Source organism: Hemicordylus capensis, chromosome 2, assembly GCF_027244095.1.
Source record: "Hemicordylus capensis ecotype Gifberg chromosome 2, rHemCap1.1.pri, whole genome shotgun sequence".
NCBI lineage: Eukaryota > Metazoa > Chordata > Lepidosauria > Squamata > Cordylidae > Hemicordylus > Hemicordylus capensis.
In genome coordinates, this window is record NC_069658.1 from 106,681,988 (window position 1) to 106,702,643 (window position 20,656).

At 44.8% G+C, this 20,656-nt stretch overlaps 1 protein-coding gene across 3 annotated transcripts in view; it reads right to left on the reverse strand.

Moving 5' to 3' along the window:
• The window catches only part of SMC5 (structural maintenance of chromosomes 5), a 101,596-nt gene that overhangs the window by 8,240 nt on the left and 72,700 nt on the right, over positions 1-20,656 (reverse strand). For all 3 annotated transcript variants that reach the window (XM_053298092.1, XM_053298094.1, XM_053298093.1), the window contains exons 18-21: positions 17,304-17,429; positions 9,339-9,434; positions 8,493-8,597; positions 6,775-6,894 (exon numbers count right to left, since the gene is read on the reverse strand). In XM_053298092.1, the coding sequence (XP_053154067.1) occupies positions 6,775-6,894; positions 8,493-8,597; positions 9,339-9,434; positions 17,304-17,429 (447 nt within the window). The remainder of the gene's footprint in view (positions 1-6,774; positions 6,895-8,492; positions 8,598-9,338; positions 9,435-17,303; positions 17,430-20,656) is intronic.

Consider the following 20,656-nt stretch of genomic DNA (forward strand, 5'->3'; position numbering starts at 1 on the left):
GTCTGCCCTGATTCAGGCGGGAAGGCTTTATCCACCAACATAGAGATTCCTTTACTAAAGGAGATAGAGTGACCCTTGTGTGATGTTTCTGTGCGATCTCCAATCTCCAATTGGTGTGGTAGGAGAAACCATTGTAGAGGGTGGAGATGGAAGCGTGCCCAAAGGAGTGCTCCCAAAGTGGACACCATGAGACCCAGCAGTTGGGCTAGGGTTATGACTAACACCCTCTTGAGAGACAATACAGATTGGGTTAAGAGTAGTATCTTGTCTTTTCTCTCCTCTGGGAGGAAGAGTCTGTCTCGCAATGTGTCTATGACTACCCCCAGGTGTTGGAGTTGCATGGAGTAAGTCAGGTGGCTCTTCGTGGTGTTTATTAGAAAAATGTGAGAAGATAATGCAGCAAGGGTGGTGTTTATGTCTTGTGTTGAGAACTCTCTAGATTGTATGAAGAGATCATCCAAATAAGCGAAGAGTCAGACCTTTTGGAGTCAGAGGTGAGCCACAAGGGCACCTTGGTATAGATCAGGGCTTCTCAACCTTGGGTCCCCAGATGTTACTGGACTTCAACTCCCATAATCCCCAGCCCCAATGGCCTTTGATTGAGGATTATGGGAGTTGAAGTCCATCAACATCTGGGGACCCAAGGTTGAGAACCCCTGGTATAGATCCTTGGGGCCGACGAGAGGCCGAATGGTAGCACTGTGTACTGGTAATGGCATCCCTGGTAGGAGAAGCGGAGGAGGCAGTGGGAGTGTGGGTTGATTGGTATATGAAGATATGCCTCTGTAAGGTCAATTGACTTGATGCCAGAAGGTCTCCATGATGTAGAGTTTCCGCTATGGAGCGGAGCATTTCCATTTGGAATTTTCTGCGTCTGACCCACTTGTTGAGGAATTTGAGATCCAAAACACCTCTGAAGGAGATGTCTTTTGGGGGCACGGTAAACAAGATAGAGTAAATACCTTGTCAGAGTTGGTGTGGAGGACCTGGTTCTATTGCTGAAATGGTGAGAAGGTGGTTGATCACTTGTTGTAGAGCCACATGCTTCAGGTGGGATTTGGAGCAGGGTGTGGGTAGGAATCTGTCCCTGGGACAGGCAATCAACTCTATTTTGCAACCGTGGAGAATCGTGTCTAGGACCCATTTGTCAGAAATGGAGTCCTCACAGGCGTAGAAGAAGAGTGATGGACGACCTCCCATGCTTGGCGAGTCAAGTGGACTGTCGAGGGTTGGATTGTTGTCAAAAGTGTTGCTTCGTAGGGTTAGCCTTGAAGTTGAAGCGAGGCCTGTTCCAGTTAGTCCGCTGTGGTCTTGCGTCCCTGTCTGTGGGCCGAAAGGTGTGCTGAAAGCACTAGTTGAATCGGCTATTAGGTTGCTTGCCATCTTTGAGTGTGGACGAAGAAAGCACTTTTTTCTTATCCTTCGTCTCCACTAAGATATCTTGTAAGGCCTTGTCCCCAAAAGGTATAGTGGCTGTAAAGGTGACGGCCAATGTTTAAGCCATAAGGTGCGTCTGGCGACCACGTTGTTGGCCGTGGCGCACATGCCCCGAAATGTATCGAATCAAGTGTTGCATTTGCTATGAATGCTTCAACTTTTTGAATTTTAAAGAGAATCTGTCTCTGTCTGGGTGGATCAGGCGGCGACAATTGAAGGAGTTCATCCGTCCATAGTAGTGATGCCCTAGAAAAGACAGAAGCTGCTATGAACACCTGTATGGATAAGGAAATGCATTCGTTGTTTTTCTTGAGTTGGAATTCAAGCTTCTTTTCAGTGGGGTCCTTGAGCACGGATTCTCTATCTCAGGGCAGTATGGCACCAGATATGAGAGCGGCCATGTGAGTGTCAACAGGAGGTGTCTGAAATAAGGTTGTTGTTGTAGGGACAAAGCCATAGTGTTTGTTAGCCAGTGTAGTAGTCTTCTTCTGTACATAAGGAGCCTGCCACTCCTGTCTTAGTACTTCCACAAAGCAAAGGTTTCTGGTAGTGGAAACAACAGATCTGGAGAAGAGGTGGTGAGAAGGACTAAAGACTGCCTGGAAGTATCAGTATTACCTCAGTATTCAGGCCCAGAGTCTGTAAGCACAGACTTACAAACAGGTTAGAAAAGTCTTCAGATGGAAACAGCCTGCGTGAATGGGGAGAGGGCTCCATCTGTTGGCCATCCGACCATTCTCCTTCTTCCTTGGACTCAAGTTCTGGGTCCGGTTCTGTGGGTGTCTGCCTTAGTGAGAGTCAGGGGATTCATAGTCAGAGATCAGGGATGAATGCTCAGAGGAGGATTGCTTATGCTTTTGGTTTGACTTTTTGTATTTTCTTCCCTGGGACTTACAGGAATGCTTGTGCTTATGACCTTTTTTTTTTTTTTTTTTTTAATTTTTAGGAGAGCGTTCAGGAGACACTGAAGAGGAATCTGTGTCCTGTGAGGAGGAGGTGGCGGACTGTTCCCTGTGTTTGCTGCACTTTTTATGTGGGCGATTTGGGTGATGCTTTTCAAGCATCTGGTTTAACAGGGAGGAAAACCAGAGACACAAGGATTTAGGCAAATCTCTGGTAGGGGGAGGCCGGGATGGCAAGGCCTGCGGGAGGTTGGGAACGCACTGGTCCACTAGGGGCTACTGGCCCAAAGGGCCCTGGACTCTGAAGTGGGCCTGGACTCTGAAGTGGGCTGAAGTGGGCCGGCATTGTTGGGGCCTCTATCTGTACACTCTCTGGCTGAATAGGCGGTAGTTGGAGCAACATCACATTTGGAGCTTCTCCGCCCACACCCTCCTAAATGGATCAAGGGGAAGTAATTTCTTCTTGCTTTGAAGTACGGGAACCCAGCAGGGTTTGCTGGCAGGGAGCTGCCCGTGGATACATCATCTGTTCCTTCTCCGGGTATTGGTTTCCTTTTCTTTGGGGTTGGCACATCTGCTCTGAGGGACACAGGTGGCTTGGCCAGAAGTGGCGCTGGCCGCAAGATATCAAGAGCGCTGAAGATGACCTCCTCTAGGACCACGAGGTCAGGGCTTTCAGGCCTGTTGAGGGGGGAGGTCAAACGGTCACAGTTTCAAACGTGTTGGATCGCTGTAAATTGGCCACCCTGGTGTCCCAAAAGTGGGTTGTGGCCCTTATGTGTCCCCCCCCCCACCCGTCGTGCCCGATGAGACGGAATGGTCTGTGGCGGGGCGTTTTGAGCGGCGTGCAACATCACACGGTGGTGATGGGGATTACCAGGCTGGAAGGAGTCTGCCGATTTCTTCCCCTTCAGCATCAATAACGAAGGATGCCGGATCTCTGAGGTTCCATCGGCAGGAGAAGAGAAGAGAGTGGGGAAGAGAATGGAAATGGTAGAGGAGGTGGTTCTCCCCCCCCGCAAAGGTAAAGAGGTACAGAAGGGTGAAGGAGGCGAAGAAAAGTGGAGAAAAGGTAGAGTGGTAATAGAAGCAAGGCAGCGTTATCCGCTCTGGAGTTCTGCAGGACGAACTAAACTGGGAGGGGCTATTCTCCCAGGCCTCTTAAAGGCTTTGACTAATTTAAATATGTCCTGCCTCCTGGAGCATGCTGGGGAGGATAACCCACATGAGATGTCCTCACCCAGCAGCTGAGAATAAGTAACTGTACACACACTGACCTCAACTCATTGAAGGAACAGTAGGATACAAATGTAATCAATAAAGAGTTACAATATGGATGGGCCTTCTCCGCTGCTGCCCAAAGGCTTTGGAATGCGCTTCCTAGTGAAATAAGAGCCTCCCCATCTCTGACAGCTTTTTAAAAGTCTTTAAAAACACATTTCTTCACCCAGGCTTTTAATTAATGTTGTTTTAATGGTTTTAATGCTGTTTTAAAATATTATTTTAAAATTTTTAAATTGCTGTAATGTGCGTGTCCCCCCCCCATTTTTTGTCTTAATGAATGTTTTACTTTGTTTTTATTCTGCTGTAAACAAAAGTTTTGGGTGGTATAAAAATGTTTTAATAAATAATAAATAAATAATAAAATATGAACTCTAGTATTTTGTTTAGGGCTCCAGCATGTAATTGAACTGATGAATTAGTTAAAAATCTTCCAAATGATTAAGTGCCCCCTTTAATTTAGTCCAATTATAGATGTATCCCTTTTCTCTGCCTCTGTATTTCTGTCTGCCGTTCTCTGCCACTCCCTCACAACTTCTACTTTGCCGACAGGAAAGGGAGGAGAGATGATGCCATTGTTGGTCCTTGACTCACATCTAAGAGGAATCACCTTGGCAAGGAATAAAGGATCCACAAAGAAAGAAGTAAAGCCCAGCCTACCACCAAGGCACTTTTGATCAGGGCGTAAAGAAATCTGAAGATTTCCTCAGGAATAAACTCCACTAAAATGAATGGAACTTACATCTCAGTAGGCTGATCCATAACGCATATTCATAAGAACCCTGCTGAATCAGATCAAAGGCCTATTTTGACCAGCATCCTGTTTCCCACAGTGACCAACCAGATGCCTCAGGGAAGTCCACAAGCAGGAGATGAAAGCATAGACCTCTCCCGCCATTGCTTCCCTGTAACTGGTATTCAGAGATCTACCACCTCCTGCTTGGAGGAAGCATATAGCCATCATGGCTAGTAGCCACTGATAGACTTGTCCTCCCCACTGCCCTGAATCACTGGTGTGAAGCATATGCAGATTTCTGCAAATGTAATTGATCAATCACAAGTTTTAATAAATTAATAAACTAAGGCCTCTTTAACTCAGGTGACAGCCCTCATTTTTCCTGTGATTGATGAAACAGCAGTTCTCCACAATGCTATATTCTTGTTGCAAACAGAAGGCATTCTCTTGCCCATTCCCTAATTAATTGCTGAGCAAATGGTTCCAGAGGCTTATACAGTAGGTCACTGAATTCCATGGATACAGCAGAGTGATTTCACTACACATTATAAGAATTTTAGCCTCATATCTGAACAGTACAATCTAAACATTTTACACGTGCATGATGGAAGCTCATAGGATTACACCCGAATGTCCCAGGAGTGGCATGAAAAACAAACCTTGCTCTGGAATCAAAACTCAGCCTCAGAACAATGGCCATTATCAATCAATCAATCAATCAATCAAATGGTCTTTGACCAGCATAAGGTAGATTACATCAGAGGAATGGCCATTATTGGCACTGCTGAGCAAGGCTCTGCTATTTTACATGCAACAGGCTTTGCTGGGTGAGACACTTGCACATAATATTTTACAGACTATTCAGAGTTTCAAGGCTTTGATCAGCAGTACAACTCTGCACTAAGTTTCTTTATTAATTTGGGGAATTATCCTGGCAAGTGGACAGCGTTTCTTCACTGCCAAACAATGGAATGGCTGATTAGCAGGACGCCTGGTTGTTTTTGACAGGCAGAAGGTGGCGGTGGCTGAAGAGCCAGTATACTGCAAGTAGTCCTGTGTGTGTTCAGACAACACGTCTCTATGCTCCTTGAGAGATCCCACCGGCAGGGGCAGGGTCATGGAGCATCAACAGTGAAAAAGAAAGCTTTACTTCATGACAGGGGTACTCCCAAGTGCATGTATACGTGAGAAACTAAATGGGTATACTTGAGATTTATAGTGTTAAATCTGCCTTTGCTGACCTCTGTATATGGGCTGATGCTCAGGTTTTCCCTCCTTTCAACTGCTCCCTAGACTGCATCCTACTTACTTTGTCCATGAAATACAAGGGAGCCACTGAGTCCTGCCCCTTTATTTGCATAGTCCCTTTATTTGCATAGTCCTGCCCCTTTAATCTACATATGCCTATACTGGGTTCCATTTTGTGGAGCAATGCTTGACTGTGACAGAGCCCCGGGAACTGATTTTTATGTATATTGATTGTTTAGCTGCTGCAACAAAAACCATTCATTAGTTATGTTGCAGAAACAAAAACTCATTATGAGATGCAGGGATTGACTTAATTGTCAAATGAAGAAAGTCCTGAAAATGTCTTTATTTACCCAGATATTTGGCTGTATTTAATTGTTTTATTGTGTTTAACTATTTTTACTACTACAATGACGACAACGATGGATGTTTATATACTGCTTTTCAACAAAAATAGTTCTCAAGGCGATTTACATAGGGTGGGTTTTCATGATCTGCATGACCCTGAAGTAACAAGAAGGAAGATTTGTGGTCATAAGAACCTGGAAATTTTTGGCAATGCCAGCTTGGCAGCACACCAAATCAACTTTTAATGGAGACTGGTAATCTAAGATTTGATCTACGGTTGCCAATCTCTGTTAAATGTTGGGTTGGCACCGTGTCAACTGGACATTGCCAAAAATGTATGGGTTTTTACAACTGCAAATTGGGAACATGCACACACATTGGGAATTTCCCTTTTCCTGTTTCTCCAGCACTGAGCCGGTTATGAGAACACACCCACAGAAAAAGAAATAAGATGATTCTCTGTCCCAACAGGGCTCACAGTCTAAAAAATTGTGTAACTATGGTTTTAATTTTATACACTGCCTAAAGAGACTAAGGTTGAGGCAACATAAAAATGTGTGAATAAATGATAGAGCCAGGTTGCTAGTGTTCAATTCAGAACATTAATATGAATTCTATTCTGAAAAGAACAGCTTCTGTTTTTCAAGAAAGCATGCTACTGTCTTCCAATAACTGCTTCTAAGGTGGCAGTATTAAACAGGAATCATTAAAATAAAATATGCACATATAGCCTAAATCTTTAACAGAAGCCTTAAGATCCATACTTTCAGGGGGAAATTTCCTCTCCATGTGTTAAGCAATATAGAGCAGTATTAATCATACCTCATTATCTGTATGAAGATCCACTTCCCCTGCACACTGCATAGAACTAAAAAAGGTACTGAACTTTTCATTAATCTTGTCAACCAGCTGTTTCAGAGGGTTTAGCCATCTTTCCTTAACCTAAAAATGAAGACACTCATGTTAACAAGAGTGATTTTACAGCAGAAGATTTCATTTTTGCTACTGTAGTAATGGTTAACATTTTAAATAGGTTACCCATTGATAGTGACAGTGACCAGAGTTTTGCCTTCTGGCATGGGAGCAGGAAAGTACAGTGGCACCGAGATGCTACACTACATGTGACATGGCAATGGGTGGGTGGGGGGAGCAGATGGCAGTGTTAATAAGGGGGCCCAGAGGCAGGCCGTGTTGTATTGATATTCCACCTGTGAACTGGACCTTGGCCATGGCATGGGCATGTACAGATAGCATCAGGCTGCATGGGTTACTGGAAACTCCAAGCTATACGCTTCAGCCAGCTCCCCATTCCAATAGACAGACTTCATTATGCCCATGTACCCATTTTAGTCCTTTTGGCAGCAGGCTATTATTGGATTTCCCTTCCACACCTCAGTCCTAGAAAGCATATTAGGGATGTGTGTATAACCTTGCATTCTCATGCTGTGGCTGTTTGGGATGTGGCTTTTTAGCCTACTTTTCTTAAGGAAAGTAGGCTTATGAGATCACCCAGCATTCTCTCTCTCCTATCAACTTAGCAATGCCTGAACCAATATGAACCAAATTTGGTTTAGTTTTAGGGACACCACCAAAAAGGAAATATTGTGCCATTGACTCCTGGCGACCACAGAGCCATGTGGTTTTCTTGAAACTTCTATATTGGGCAGCAGTGATATAGGAAGGTGCTGAAAGGTATCATCTCATACTGCATGGGAGAAGGCAATGGTAAACCACTCCTGTATTCTACCAAGAAAAACACATGGCTCTGTGGTCACCAGGAGTCAATACCTCAACCAGGGACACCTCAAAGGCAGTTTGTGATGATGTCATCCACCCCAATACAAGATGGAGGACGCATGAACATTTGAAGTGCAAGTGAGCAAACTTGTGAATTGCCTAACCGATTTGAACCCAATTTGGTACAGCTGCAGGGACACATAGGGATGGCTGAAGTGCATAGTTTGGAATGATGTCATCAAATCATTTAATAATGATATCATCAAATCATTCAATTTGAACCAAATTTGGTACAGTTGTAGTGAGTGAAACATAGGGATACCTCAGTGGCTTAGTTTGTGATGATGTCATGCACCCCAATTCAAGATGGTGGACGTGTGAACATTTAAGGCTGAAGTGGGCTAGATTGTGAAGATGGTAATTATCTATTAAGATGATAGTGAAAGGAAAGTAGGCAGATTAGTTCTTACCAGAACCACTTGTTTCCCCCCCAACCCAGAGGTACAGGGGTCTCCAAATGAGAGCAGTTCCCAAGTTTTGGATAGCTGCCCCTTCCAGTGACTGTGAATACTTGGCTCCTGGTATTCTCACATGTACGCATAGCTGCCATGCCATGCCATGCCATTCAATTCATGCACCATTTGAAGGGATGAGGTTATGGACAATATTTATTATTATAGTTAGCCAAAATGGTTGTTTGACCTTTAATAAATTTGCTTTTCCATTATAGTCTCTTAATATTTATATATTTCAGGATCAAAATACTAGTGAAAATAATGGCAATAATAATCAAAATACAATACCTGTGAAATGTTTTTTCTATAGTCCTCCAGTTCTTTTTTCTTTTCCTCTAGCTCCAATGTCATCTGCTCTATTTCTTCTGTCCTTTTATTACATTCTTCAACAATCTGGCAGGAAGGAATTTGTCCCTTTAAAAGGCATAATCTTCCAAATGGACTATATAGGAATTTTACAATCCAAATCTTAACTAAAAATATTACAGTACCCCTCGCTGGTTCATATACATAAAGTACATGAATTGAATATGACGAAATATATTGTGTACTCCCAATACAAATATTTCTAGCTCGTGAAGAGAATCCAAGGCACTGCAGAATTTCAAATAAATAGCATTCAAATGACACATAATGACAGCAAGCCTATTTTGTCAACCTTGGATTTGCTCTAACCACATACAAAGTGGAGTAGAGCAGTGTGACATTAAGAGCCAAAGGAGCACGTGTGTGAAGAGAGCTGAACCTTCTTCCTTTCTATAGTTTGCTTCCCTAGAGCTCATCACTAGAACTTCTTTATCCTCCCAATGCTGGAAGGGTATCTGGCAGAGAGAAAAGTAATGGGTGGAGAGACTAGCAGCAAAGTAGCAACCTGTTTTAAACAGGACTCGGGCAGGCCTGGTATTAAACAAATGAATCTGCCATCATCAACTGATTTGATTATTTGTTCTCCTATGTTTTATTTTAGACAGAAACATAGAACACACTGGTCTTGCGTTGGGGGGGGGGGATATTTAGAATTCTAATTGATTCAGAATCTGGCATTTACAACACATTGTTCCTGCTGCTTAGCTTATTATTATTATTACCAAGCAACCTAGTACAGTGTGGGAGTCAAATACTGAAGGTACATACTGAAGGGCTGAGGCCTGTGAAGCAGGAAGCTCTTGATTTCTCCTCATTCAGTGAAGCATCAATTTCATCCAGTGTGTTTGGGAGAGCTCGGAACGCCTAAAAGAAAAGGACCTTTGTATCAAAATGTGTATAAAAATGAGAAGTTAAGATCCAACAAACTGCACTTACAAAAATTAAGACAACATTGCAAAAGCCTGTATTAGAGTTATGAGGTACAACTCCCTTCTTCATATGGAACCTTCAGCCCTCTGGCAAGCACAACACTCAGTACCCACACGGACCTCCTCACCAGAGGTCTTATTTTCACTGCCATTTTTGAGCAGGTAAGAAATCCTTCATGAGCAGTATTGTTGAATTTTATTGTTGAATTTCTATACCGCCTTTCATTAAAAACAACCCCAAGGCGGTTTACAAAAGTTAAAAACATAGAATAAAAATGACAATTAAAATATTAAGCTGAAAATATAAAACAAATCTAATTTAAAAACTATAAAATACAAACATAAAAACTATAAATGAGTAAAAACACATAAAAGCAGCAGTAGAAACAGTCATGTAAAAGCCTGGGTAAAAAGCCAAGATTTAAGAAGCTTTTAAAAACTGTGATGGAGTCTGAGGAGCGAATGGCCACTGGGAGAGCATTCCAAAGTCTGGGGGCAGCAACAGAGAAGGCCCTGTCCCGAGTGCACGACAGACGAGCCTCCTTCATTGTAGGCACCCGGAGCAGAGCCCCCTCAGTTGACCAGAGGGCTCCCACTGTTTCTTATCCTCTCCATATCCCAGTGCAAATGACAGAAGACCCACTTCTCTCCTAAGCCCTCTGCCTCCAGGGCTGTCCTTAGGGCAGGGTAACTGCCCAGGGCCTGCTCTTCTAACCCCCATGAAAATTAACTGGAAGGGGGCTCCACATTGCCTGTTTGCCTCAGTCCCTGCCAGGGATCTCTCAGGACAGCCCTGTCTGCCTCTGAGCCAGAAAAGGATCTGAGGGAAGAGAGGGGATGGAGTCTTACACAAATAATGGCTGGCTAGTGAGCTTAGCCTACATTTGTTGACACTTGTTCAAGCAGTAGCACCTAAAGCCAAGGGCAGCTTGAAATCATCTAACTTGCAATCACCCATGTATTGCAATCACCCTTGTAATCATCCTTGGGGATACAATCCTCAGTAGCTAAGATCATAATCTTCTTAGATCATCCAAGCAACACCAGCAACATCTTGTGTGATGAAAGTAGTCCATCCTGCTCCTCTGGGAAGATGCAGAATAGCTACAACCTAAGCAGCACCCAGTTTTTCACCTCCTCTGCCAGACCTTTCAACAAAGTCAGTGCCAGATGATAGTAGTTCTTCTGGTTGCTTGGTCAGTCAATTCTCTCCTGTTTCACCTCTTTCAGAATTAGCTGGTCCTACATGACTAAACTCGTCAGAACTCCCTCAAATATATCATACACTGAGGAAACAATCTGGATTGGGTCTCCTCCACAACAGGCTCTCAACCAGAAATCACAAACAGGATTATAGTGAGGATGATGGAGAAGAAACATATCACCTCCTCTTATTTTCTTTATGATGCTCATAATGTCCAGAGAGTTGAAGTGAAATGTCATTAATATGCTGATGGAACCTTTTCTTTTATTAGGAAGTTCATCAGAATAGGGAGATGTTATCCAATTAGTTTTGGGTAGGAACAAGACTCAGTATAAGGCAGCTTCATATGTCTGCAACATCTTAGCCCCCTTGTGAAGAGACAAAACTGAAGTCAGAAAGAAAGAGGGGATGGGGAAACAATCTTTTCTGGTCCCATTTATATATTATCTGTTCTTATCAACAGCCACTTTTCCTTCCTGCTCAAACCTTCTCCCTTCAGTCAAGCAACTTAGACGAGTAGGCCCTCCAGAGGTAGGAGATGGCAGAAAGGATAGGAACCAGAAGAGTCTTGCCATGACCAGTAATCCATGTCCCCTTTGGGATTAAGATTTAACTGGATTGGACAGAAAAAAGGTGACACCATGGTGGCTATATGGAACCACCAGATTCTTAGGCAGTGCCAGTTGCTAGGAGCAACAGTGGAAGAGGACTAGATGCTCTTTGTGGGCTTCCCAGAGGCATCTTACTGACCCTGTGGCAAACAGGATGATGGGTTTGATTGACCTACAGTCTAATCCAGTAGGATCCTTCTTTTGTTGGGAAGGGATAGTACTAACAAGGCAGAAACAAAACCAAGAGATGGACTTCAGAGAAGTGATGTGAACCATCTGTTATGAAAAAGCTTGAGCAGTCTAACACAATTTTGACTATAATTACTCTTCCTTGGGGGCAACTACTCATAATATATCATTGTACACAAGTTGTGGTGTCTGCTGAAAAAACAGGTTGCTTACCTGTAACATATGATCTGGCAGTGATTCCGCGACATTCATAATCATGGGTTCTGCGCCTGGCGCAGACCTGCTCCGGGTAGTAGTCATTAGCTCCTCAAGACGCTCTTAACCGCCTCTGCACGAGCCTGCAGTTCACTATTATTGGCGGTTAGGCGTCCCACTCTTCAGTTTCTGGCTGACCGACATAGCATGTACTAGCTAATGCTTTAACTCCAGTATGACCCATAGTATGCAGTTTGCAGCGGGGCTGGACGAGCGGGTATTATGAATGTCACGGAATCACTACCAGATCATATGTTACAGGTAAGCAACCTGTTTATCTGGATAGTGATTCCCTGCGACAGTCATAATCATGGGTGTTTAACGAGCTTGCTCTCTTGGAGGTGGGTGCAGCATACTACTGTAACACCCGTTTCAAAACTTCTCTGCCAAATCTAGCCTCCGCTGCAGACCGTAGGTCCAAGGCATAATGTTTCACAAATGTGTGGTCAGTAGCCCAAGATGCCGCAGAGCAAATGTCTGTCATCCGCAGACCTGCCATATGTGCCGCTGAAGTGGAATAAGCCCTTGTTGAGTGAGCCTTTACAGATCTTAGGGCATCCTTTCCCTGGCATTCATATGCACACTTGATCAACTCCACCAACCAGGCAGAAACACGTTGGCAGGATGGCTGTTGTCCCTTGTTCCATCCCCTGTACATCAGGAACAAATGATTAGATTTTTGAAACGGCTTTGTCCTTTTCAAATAATAGAGGATTGCCCTTCTGACATCCAAGGAGTGCATTGCCCTTTCAAGGGGCGAAGATGGATTCCTGAAAAAGGTAGGTAAGGTAATGTCACAGTTGATATGAAAGTTGGTTACAATCTTAGGCCGGAATTCTGGATCCAGACGCATTACCACCTTCTCTGGATGAATTCTAGTATAAGGCTTATCCATACGCAGAGCAAGGAGTTCACTCACCCTCTTTGCTGAGGTGATGGCAACCAGAAAAAGCGTCTTACGTTAGTAGCTTCAATGGTGTCGTAGACAGGGGCTCAAAGGGCTCCTGTGTCAATGCAGACAGCACCAGGGACAGACTCCATTTCTCCTCTACTGGCCGAACAGGTGGGTATACATTATTTATGCCTTTCATGAAGTCCTTGGTTCGTGGATGGGTAAACACTGTCTTTCCATCCCAACCCTGGTGGCGGGAGGAAATAGCGGCTGTGTGTACCTTGATGGAAACATTGGCTAAGCCCTGCGATTTCAAGGTCGTGAGGTATTGTAGGACGTTTCATAACGTGGCATCCCTTGGCTTGAATCCCTTGGCCTTTGCATAACTTGCAAACCTCTTCCAATTAGCCTCGTAATTCTTCCACGTTGATTCTTTCCTGTTGTTCAGAAGGATTTTCCTCAAAAGCCCACCCTCCAAGCCATGGCCACTACTCTGTTTAGTAGTGGATATGGTGGGAACAAATAGAAGACAGCATGAGTCTAGCGGTACTGGAAGGCATCTCCCTTGGCGGCGTCTCCCAGTCCCATCCTTGAGCAATATTCTGCACATTTTTTGTTCTCAGCCGTTGCAAAAAGGTCCACTATCAGGGTTGTCCATGACCGAAACAACTCGGTCACCAGCTGTTGGTGCAGCTGCCACTCGTGCTGGTATAGGGACCCTGCCCTGCTCAACGCATCCGCCAGCACGTTTTCCTTGCCCTTTATATGGATGGCCTGAAGATGAATGTTTCTGGCAATGCACCAGTTCCACACCTGTAGGCTCCATCGGCATAGAGAAACAGACACTGTGCTGCCCTGGTTGTTTATGTATGCGATCGCTGTAGTATTGTCCATCTGTAAAAGTATTGTGTTGTCGTGTACCACGTGCTGGAAAGCCTGCAGAGCTTTGAATGCAGCTAGAAGCTCCAGGAAGTTTATATGGAAGCGCTTTCCTTGTTGATTCCATCGCCCGCTTCGTTTCTGGCTTCCTAAGTGGGCACCCCATCCGTGCTGTGAGGCATCCGTGGTCAACGTCAGGGTTGGCACTTCCATCCAAAAAGGCATCCCCGGCCAACATGTTTGTGGGTTTCATCCACCATCGAAGAGAAGCCAGGACTCGATCTGGCATCAGAAGCACTTTCCACTGTGGGTCCATATTTGGGCGGAACGAGTGTAAGAACCACTCTTGAAGGATTTGCATCTGCAGCTTCGCATATCTCACCGTTGTGGTGCAGGATGCCATTAGGCCTAGGACTACCTGAATGTTTCGTGGGGCTAATTGAAACTGGTGTACTAAATTGCAAATGCGTAAGAACCTGTCCTCTGGCAGGAACGCCCTTTGAGCTGTCATGTCCAACAACGCACCTATGTAAGGTAGGCGTTTGGCTGGAGTCAGGTGCGATTTCTTCCAGTTGACCTTCACCCCTAGCTGTTCTAGAAGCGACTTGATTGTCGCAATGTGAGATTCTAGTTTGCCTCTTTCCTTTGCTGTCACAAGCCAATCATCGAGATAGGAAAAAATAGAAATTCCTTGTAGTCGGAGATACGCAATAATAACCACCATGCACTTAGTAAACACTCTAGGGGCTGTAACCAGCCCAAATAGCAAAACATTGTATTCATAAATTTGTGTGCCCAGGGTAAACCTTAAGTATTTCCTGTGATTTGCCTGTATGCCAATATGGAAATAGGCATCCTTTAAATCGTTGGATGTCGAGGATTCAGCAGCAGATGGCCATCCTGTCTCTCAGGGTTCTATTCAAGGTATTTCCAGATTCCCAAGAGGGATGGCGGCATTCGCCCAATTATGGACCTCAGGGATGTTGAGGTGAAAAAATTCTGTATGATAACGTTGCAAGCAATCCTCCCTCTTCTACATGTAGAATGGCCAAGGTACAGGAGATATTGCCTTTTTCTCTAACAAGGATTGTACCTCTTCCCTGAGGGTTTCAGTCTCGGGGGTGTACCGAATACCTGTAAAGTCTGGCAGAGTTATGAATTCAACAGCATATCCCGTTTGGACTATGTGCAACACCCAGCAGTCTGATGTTATATTGCGCCATGCTAATGCATGACTTGCCAGTTGGATGGAACTACTGGCTACACACAAGTCGGTGTTGGGCCCTGTGGTGACCAATGGTAGGGTTTGTGTAGGTATGGCATTTATCCCCAAGTGGGCACCATTGTTAAGCTTTAATTGGTATCACAGGTGCTGTTTATTCTGCTGGCCAGATTTGTTCTTTATTTGTTGGTCAGCCCTGTTTCCCCCCCATTTAGAACCTCTTATTGTATCGATTCCAGGGCTTGCGGTAATCTCTACGGTCATTACGTTGAAAATAGTTCTGACGTTTCTGCGGCAGCTAGTACCTGTTCGTATTGTACCTCTGAGTCTAGGCCATGAAGGTTCTCGCCGTCAATTTTGATTTTTTCCACTGTTCCATTGTATCATCAGTGGATTCCGTCATCTGCTGCTGAATCCTCGACATCCTCTTCCTGGTCGTCATGGTCTAGACCAGGGTGGAGGAATCCTCTAAAAGTCAAAGTGGAAGTAGTAGTTTCCTCTGAGCGAAGCAGATGGGACAACATTAGATCTTCCCCTTGGGTTACTGGGGCGAGTTTTGCATCACATGTTGGCTGTGTATCGAGAATAGCCTCTTCAGTATCGAGAATAGCTTCCTCGGTATCAAAAACTGTATGAATAGTACTGTCATCTTCTAGTGCAGCTACTTCGGCCTCGAGCGTAAAAGCCTCTTCATTGGGTTGATCCGAAGTGGAGGCATGCCCCTTCGATGTCGACGGGAGGGCAATATGCATTGAAGTCGAGGGGGTCTTCGATGTCGAGGTATGTTCTCGTGACTTGGCTGTGTGCTCTTTCGGCTTCGAAGTGTGTTTTCCAGAACGGTTTGTCTTAGTCTATGCCTGGGAAGCTGGTACCGAGCTTGGTTGCGCTGGAGACATTTGCGGTGTCGGGGCCGGAGAGAGTGAGACTGCACGATGTCGGAGGTGAGTCTCTTGCAACCCCGAAGGAGAAGGGGTAGTCTCCACAGGCCCACATGGCGATATTTCTTTCGCTTAGTTAGCGGTGCTGAAGCCGATGCTGAGCCCACTCGATGTCGTGGACTGGAGGTGAGGCTCGATAGCTCTTTATGCTTTCTTTTCTCTGGGTTTTTAGACTGCGAGGGTTGTGCAGTTCCTGGAGAAAGCAGGGAGCTCCCTGTAGGTGGGCACAACGCATCCTCCATTAGGCCCACCTATTTTTTAAAGTCTGTTTTGAGAAGCCGGCACAGTTATCGGAAGATGCGGCAGGGTGCCCCTCTCAAAGGCAAAGGAGACAAAGCTGATGCCCGTCAGTTGAAGGGAGTTTGTTTCTGCAGCCCTGGCACTTTTTAAATGTGGTTTTTTCACGGGTGCCGTCCTTAGATTTTCCACCCCTAATCGTGGTGGTGTTAGGCACTGATCCCTCGCTCATGGGGATGGGTTAGGGGAGTATGGGGCATAAAAAACGCTGAGCTTATCGATTACCGTTCCGTTAGTCCGTTGCCAATTTTCTGTCAGGTTTTTTTTTTAAAATCCTGTTATACGTTTTATTGTATTATCCGAAGAATGGTCAGTCAGTCCGGAGGTGAAATACATGTAAATCAAGAATACAATTAGCTGAGGAGCTTTAACTTTCCAAAGCGTCTGAACACCTAGGCCAGGGGTGGGGAACCTTGGCACTCTAGCTGTTGTTGAACTACAACTCCCATCATCCCCAGCCACAATTATTGTGGCTGGAGATGATGGGAGTTGTAGTTCAACAACAGCTGGAGTGCCAAGGTTCCCCACCCCTGAGCAGTAAGAAAGAAACTGAAGAGTGGGATGCCTAACCGCCAATATAGTGAACTGCAGGCTAGTGCAGAGGCGGTTAAGAGAGTCTCGAGGAGCTAATGACTACTACCCGGAGCAGGTCTGCGCAGGTGTAGAACCCATGATTATGACTGCCGCAGGGAATCACTATCCAGATGTTCAGGTACCACTGCTACACACACAGACCATGGGAAATCTAAAAAAACCAAAAACTACAGTGACAACAGGACCATGACTAACAGAAAAATAAATGGGCATTTATGCCAGCTTTTGGTAAGGTGCAGAAGAAAATTATTTTGTAGGGCATAGCACATGACAGATAGCCCAATAACAATCTCTGGTAATTATGGCTAAAATACAGTGTTATGTAAGCTACCCTGGGAAATTTTATTTGAAGGGTAGAATACAAATCTTTAAATGAATTCATGAACAGTCCAACAAAAATATTGGCTCAAAATTGAGCCTTTTCCAAATCTATGTATAGAAAATCTATGTTTATAGATTTATAGGTCCAGTCAGGACCTCCATTAATAAACAGCTTAAGAGAAGGCAGAGAAAGGCTTTTATAATAAAGAGCGCAAGTTTTTTCTTCACCTATTTGAAGTCACTAAAACAGGAAGCAGAGAGGACATGCTACCTTACTAAAGCATAAAGAACTATTCTATCCACCAGAGGGCTTGCAACAGGAGCAATGGCTGAACGCAGTTCGAAAGAACAGTATTGGAGCATGCCTCAGGAAGATGATCATTCCACGATTGCGATACTTACATCCTTCAAATCATCTGGAAGTTCTTGATCTGCGCGAAGGTTACAAGCCTGCCGAGCTTTCCTCATTAAACCTTTACAGTTCTCAAGAAGAGTGCGTTTTCTTTCTTCCAGTTCCATAAATTGTTGCTATATATAGAAGCAATGAAAATAAAGAGCAATATTATTCTGATGAAACCCCACTGATTTTGAGTTGAGTCAGACATTTGTCTGTGCCAGGCCTACAGAATGTGATCCCCCAACCTAAATGTAGCCCTGCCTCGAACTACAGAGTTTGCTCCATGTTTTGGAGGGCTCCAAGCAGGAGAACTGCAGTGATCCCCCCTCAAGACAAACACACCATATGCAGACACAGGAAAATGTACACACATGCACTCTTCCACATGCCCACATGACATTCAAGAAAAACATTCATTCAGTCAGGCATTACGATTGTATCTCATCCTTCCTTCAACAAGTTCAGAGCATCATACTTGCTCCCGCCATTTGGCCTCACAACAACACTATGTGGTAGATTGGGAGGAGGGATAATAAGTTCGTTCACATGGCTGCTGTGTGTGGGGCTGGGGGGGGGGAGGCAGGATTGGTCCTAGCTCCCCACCAGATGATCGTGGGAAGTTTTCAGCCACACTGCCTGCGTGCCAAACAATCCATGCTGCAGCAAGCAGTGTGGCCATCTGGAGGCCAGAGAAACAAACCCCGGTTTCCAGAAACCCCACAATATACCATGCAAGGAGCCCAGTGCATTGGGGGATTTCTCCACTGCCGGGTGCTCTTGCCTTCCGGTTCTATGAATGCTCTTACGGCCAGGGAGTGGGGTAGAAAGGCCTTCTACCTCACTATAAGCCAGGGTTAAAAAAAAACCCAGGCTACCCCGGTGCTTCATATGAGCAGCCACACCTGGGTAGGGCTGTGAAAGCCCAAGTAGGGTTGCTCATGTGAATGACCTCAAAAGGTCACCCAGTAAGCTTCATGGCTGTGTGGAAACTTGAACCAACGTCTTCCTAGTGTGAGTAATCTATTTCACCACACTGGAATCACCACCTTTTATTCTCATATGCACAAAAGGCTTTTGCTGGTCATTGACTGAAATAAAAATTACTACTACACAAAAGGCAATACTCAGGGAGTCTCTCTCTTACGTGCACACACATATTGATTCTCTCTCTCTCTCTCTCTCTCTCACACACACACACACACACAGACAGAATGGGCTCAGAGTTTATGCTTCCTTGACTGCCACAGGAGTCCTGAAGGCTGAATTAAATCCAAGTACCGAGGCTGACGGCCTGCCAAGCCTCTGCAAGTTCCACAGTGAAAAGCTTCAAGTGAAGCAACCTAGAAGGGAAGCAGCCTAGCTGCTGAAGCAGCCTAGCTTCAAACTGTGCATACCCGACTGTGAACAAGAGCCACTGCCCCCGTCCTTCCCACCATGTAGTCACTGCCGTGTGCATGCAAACACACTTCCCTAAAAATAAAATGCATTTTTAACATCTCTGTGGCTATTTGGTGGGTTCCAATTATTAGTGGGCCCTCCACCAGTTCACAGACCCCAGCAAATGCCACACTGCGAACACTAAGCCTGAAAGAGCATCCTGGTCACACTTCTAATAGTTGACAACTATCAGAACCACAGAAACAGAATAATTTCTCAGAAATGCTCTGTAATTTCTCTCATCTGTAAGGTACAAAAACTACCACACATCCACGATACCACTAAAACCTATACAGAAACAAACACAATTTTCATGTCAAATATAACTGGCCTGGATCCAAAGATGTACTTCCACTAACAGAAAGTATCTTCCCCTCGTGGAAGGGCTGTCTCCAACTTAGCAGAAGAATAACGTGTAAGCAAAGTGATGTCAAATTCAGAGAAGTTCTTCCATTTGTGCAAGCTCATGCAAGACTTTGCATAAGTTCATTTCAAACCCTTTTAATTGACCCACTAGGATTTATAGGTTATAGCTTTTCTGTTTCTTATTTATTATATTACTTGCACTAGACTGTAACCCCAGCTATATTGTGGCTCTACGCTATGAGCAGTCTTCTACCAGTGCTTGTGCAGGAATTCATAGAACAGCACTAAGTCATTTTTGCCTTCTGCTCAAGGTTCTTCCGATCCAAGCTGCCAGAGTCCTAAACAGGCACGCAAAGTAAACCAGACCATGGCTAACTGCTCATCAAAAACTATCTATGCCCCAACACAGTTTCTGGCTGCATCAAGGTAGAGGAACTTCAGGAGTGGAGGAGGCAGGTACTTAAGTGCTCTTGTCTATCTTAAGTATCAGCTTTTCAGAGCAAAAGAGTTCTATAGCTAGAAGTCATCCCGAAAGGCTTAACTAGTTTTAATGAAGCAGTACTTAAAAATATTCACTGTATACAAAATAACACAATCAGTATTCTTAAATCAGGCAATGTCTATATATTAAATATCTTCTTAGTTCTCTGAATTACTATCTTGAACTCTCTGAAGACTTGGTATTGGCTAAATAAACTTTGCACATTGTAAGCACAATATTCTAGTACAATTTTATTTACTGTAATGAACAATGAGGGAGACCTCCAGTGGCAAAAAATAATATTGATTTGTTGTAATAGGATGATTACTAGTAATGGGCAAGCACTCCACTTTAGCTGTTTAGAAATTATCTGATTTCTCCCCACTCCCCATAAAATGAAGGAAAAATAGGCTATTCCCCCCCAAAGCAATTTCAAGTTCCAGAAAGTTAGTCTTCCTCTCCACAAAATAGCCTCCCTGTCAGCTTCCTAACCTTAAAACACTACCATTCCCTTTTACTTGCTGGTCCCCCAGGGAGAACAAGAGCAGCAACAACACCTTTTCCTCCTGCGTAGAGACATAGCTAGAGACTTTTGGGACTAAGGGCTGCTGCAATGAAGGGAAGAGTTGCTACCACGGCTCTTACTTATCCTGGGGATCTGGGAAGTAAAGGTGCAAACAGCTGGCCGGTGGGGGGGGCGGCTTACAGGAGCCAGCCAAGCATTTGCCGTCTTCCTCCCATGGTCCTTTCCTCCAAGGCTTCAGTGTTCACAGGGGAGGAAGGGAGATTAGAAAATGCCCAACTCCTCCACCTCTCCTTGGCAATAGCTTCACCCCACCTGCTCCCACTCCTGAGAGCTAGGGCCATCGGTCTTCCTCTTTCCTCTTTGGCCTCCCCAATCTGTCCCTGAAATAGTTGCTGGCAGTTCAAGTAGTCCTGTGCTTGCACAGCTGAAAGGGGTGTGTGGGTGTGATCCCACAAGATCTTGCCCACTCAAGACAGAGGTGCTTCTGGTCACTGTGATACAGTTTGCCACTAGGAGAGGCAGCGGTGTCCTACTCTCATCCCATGCCC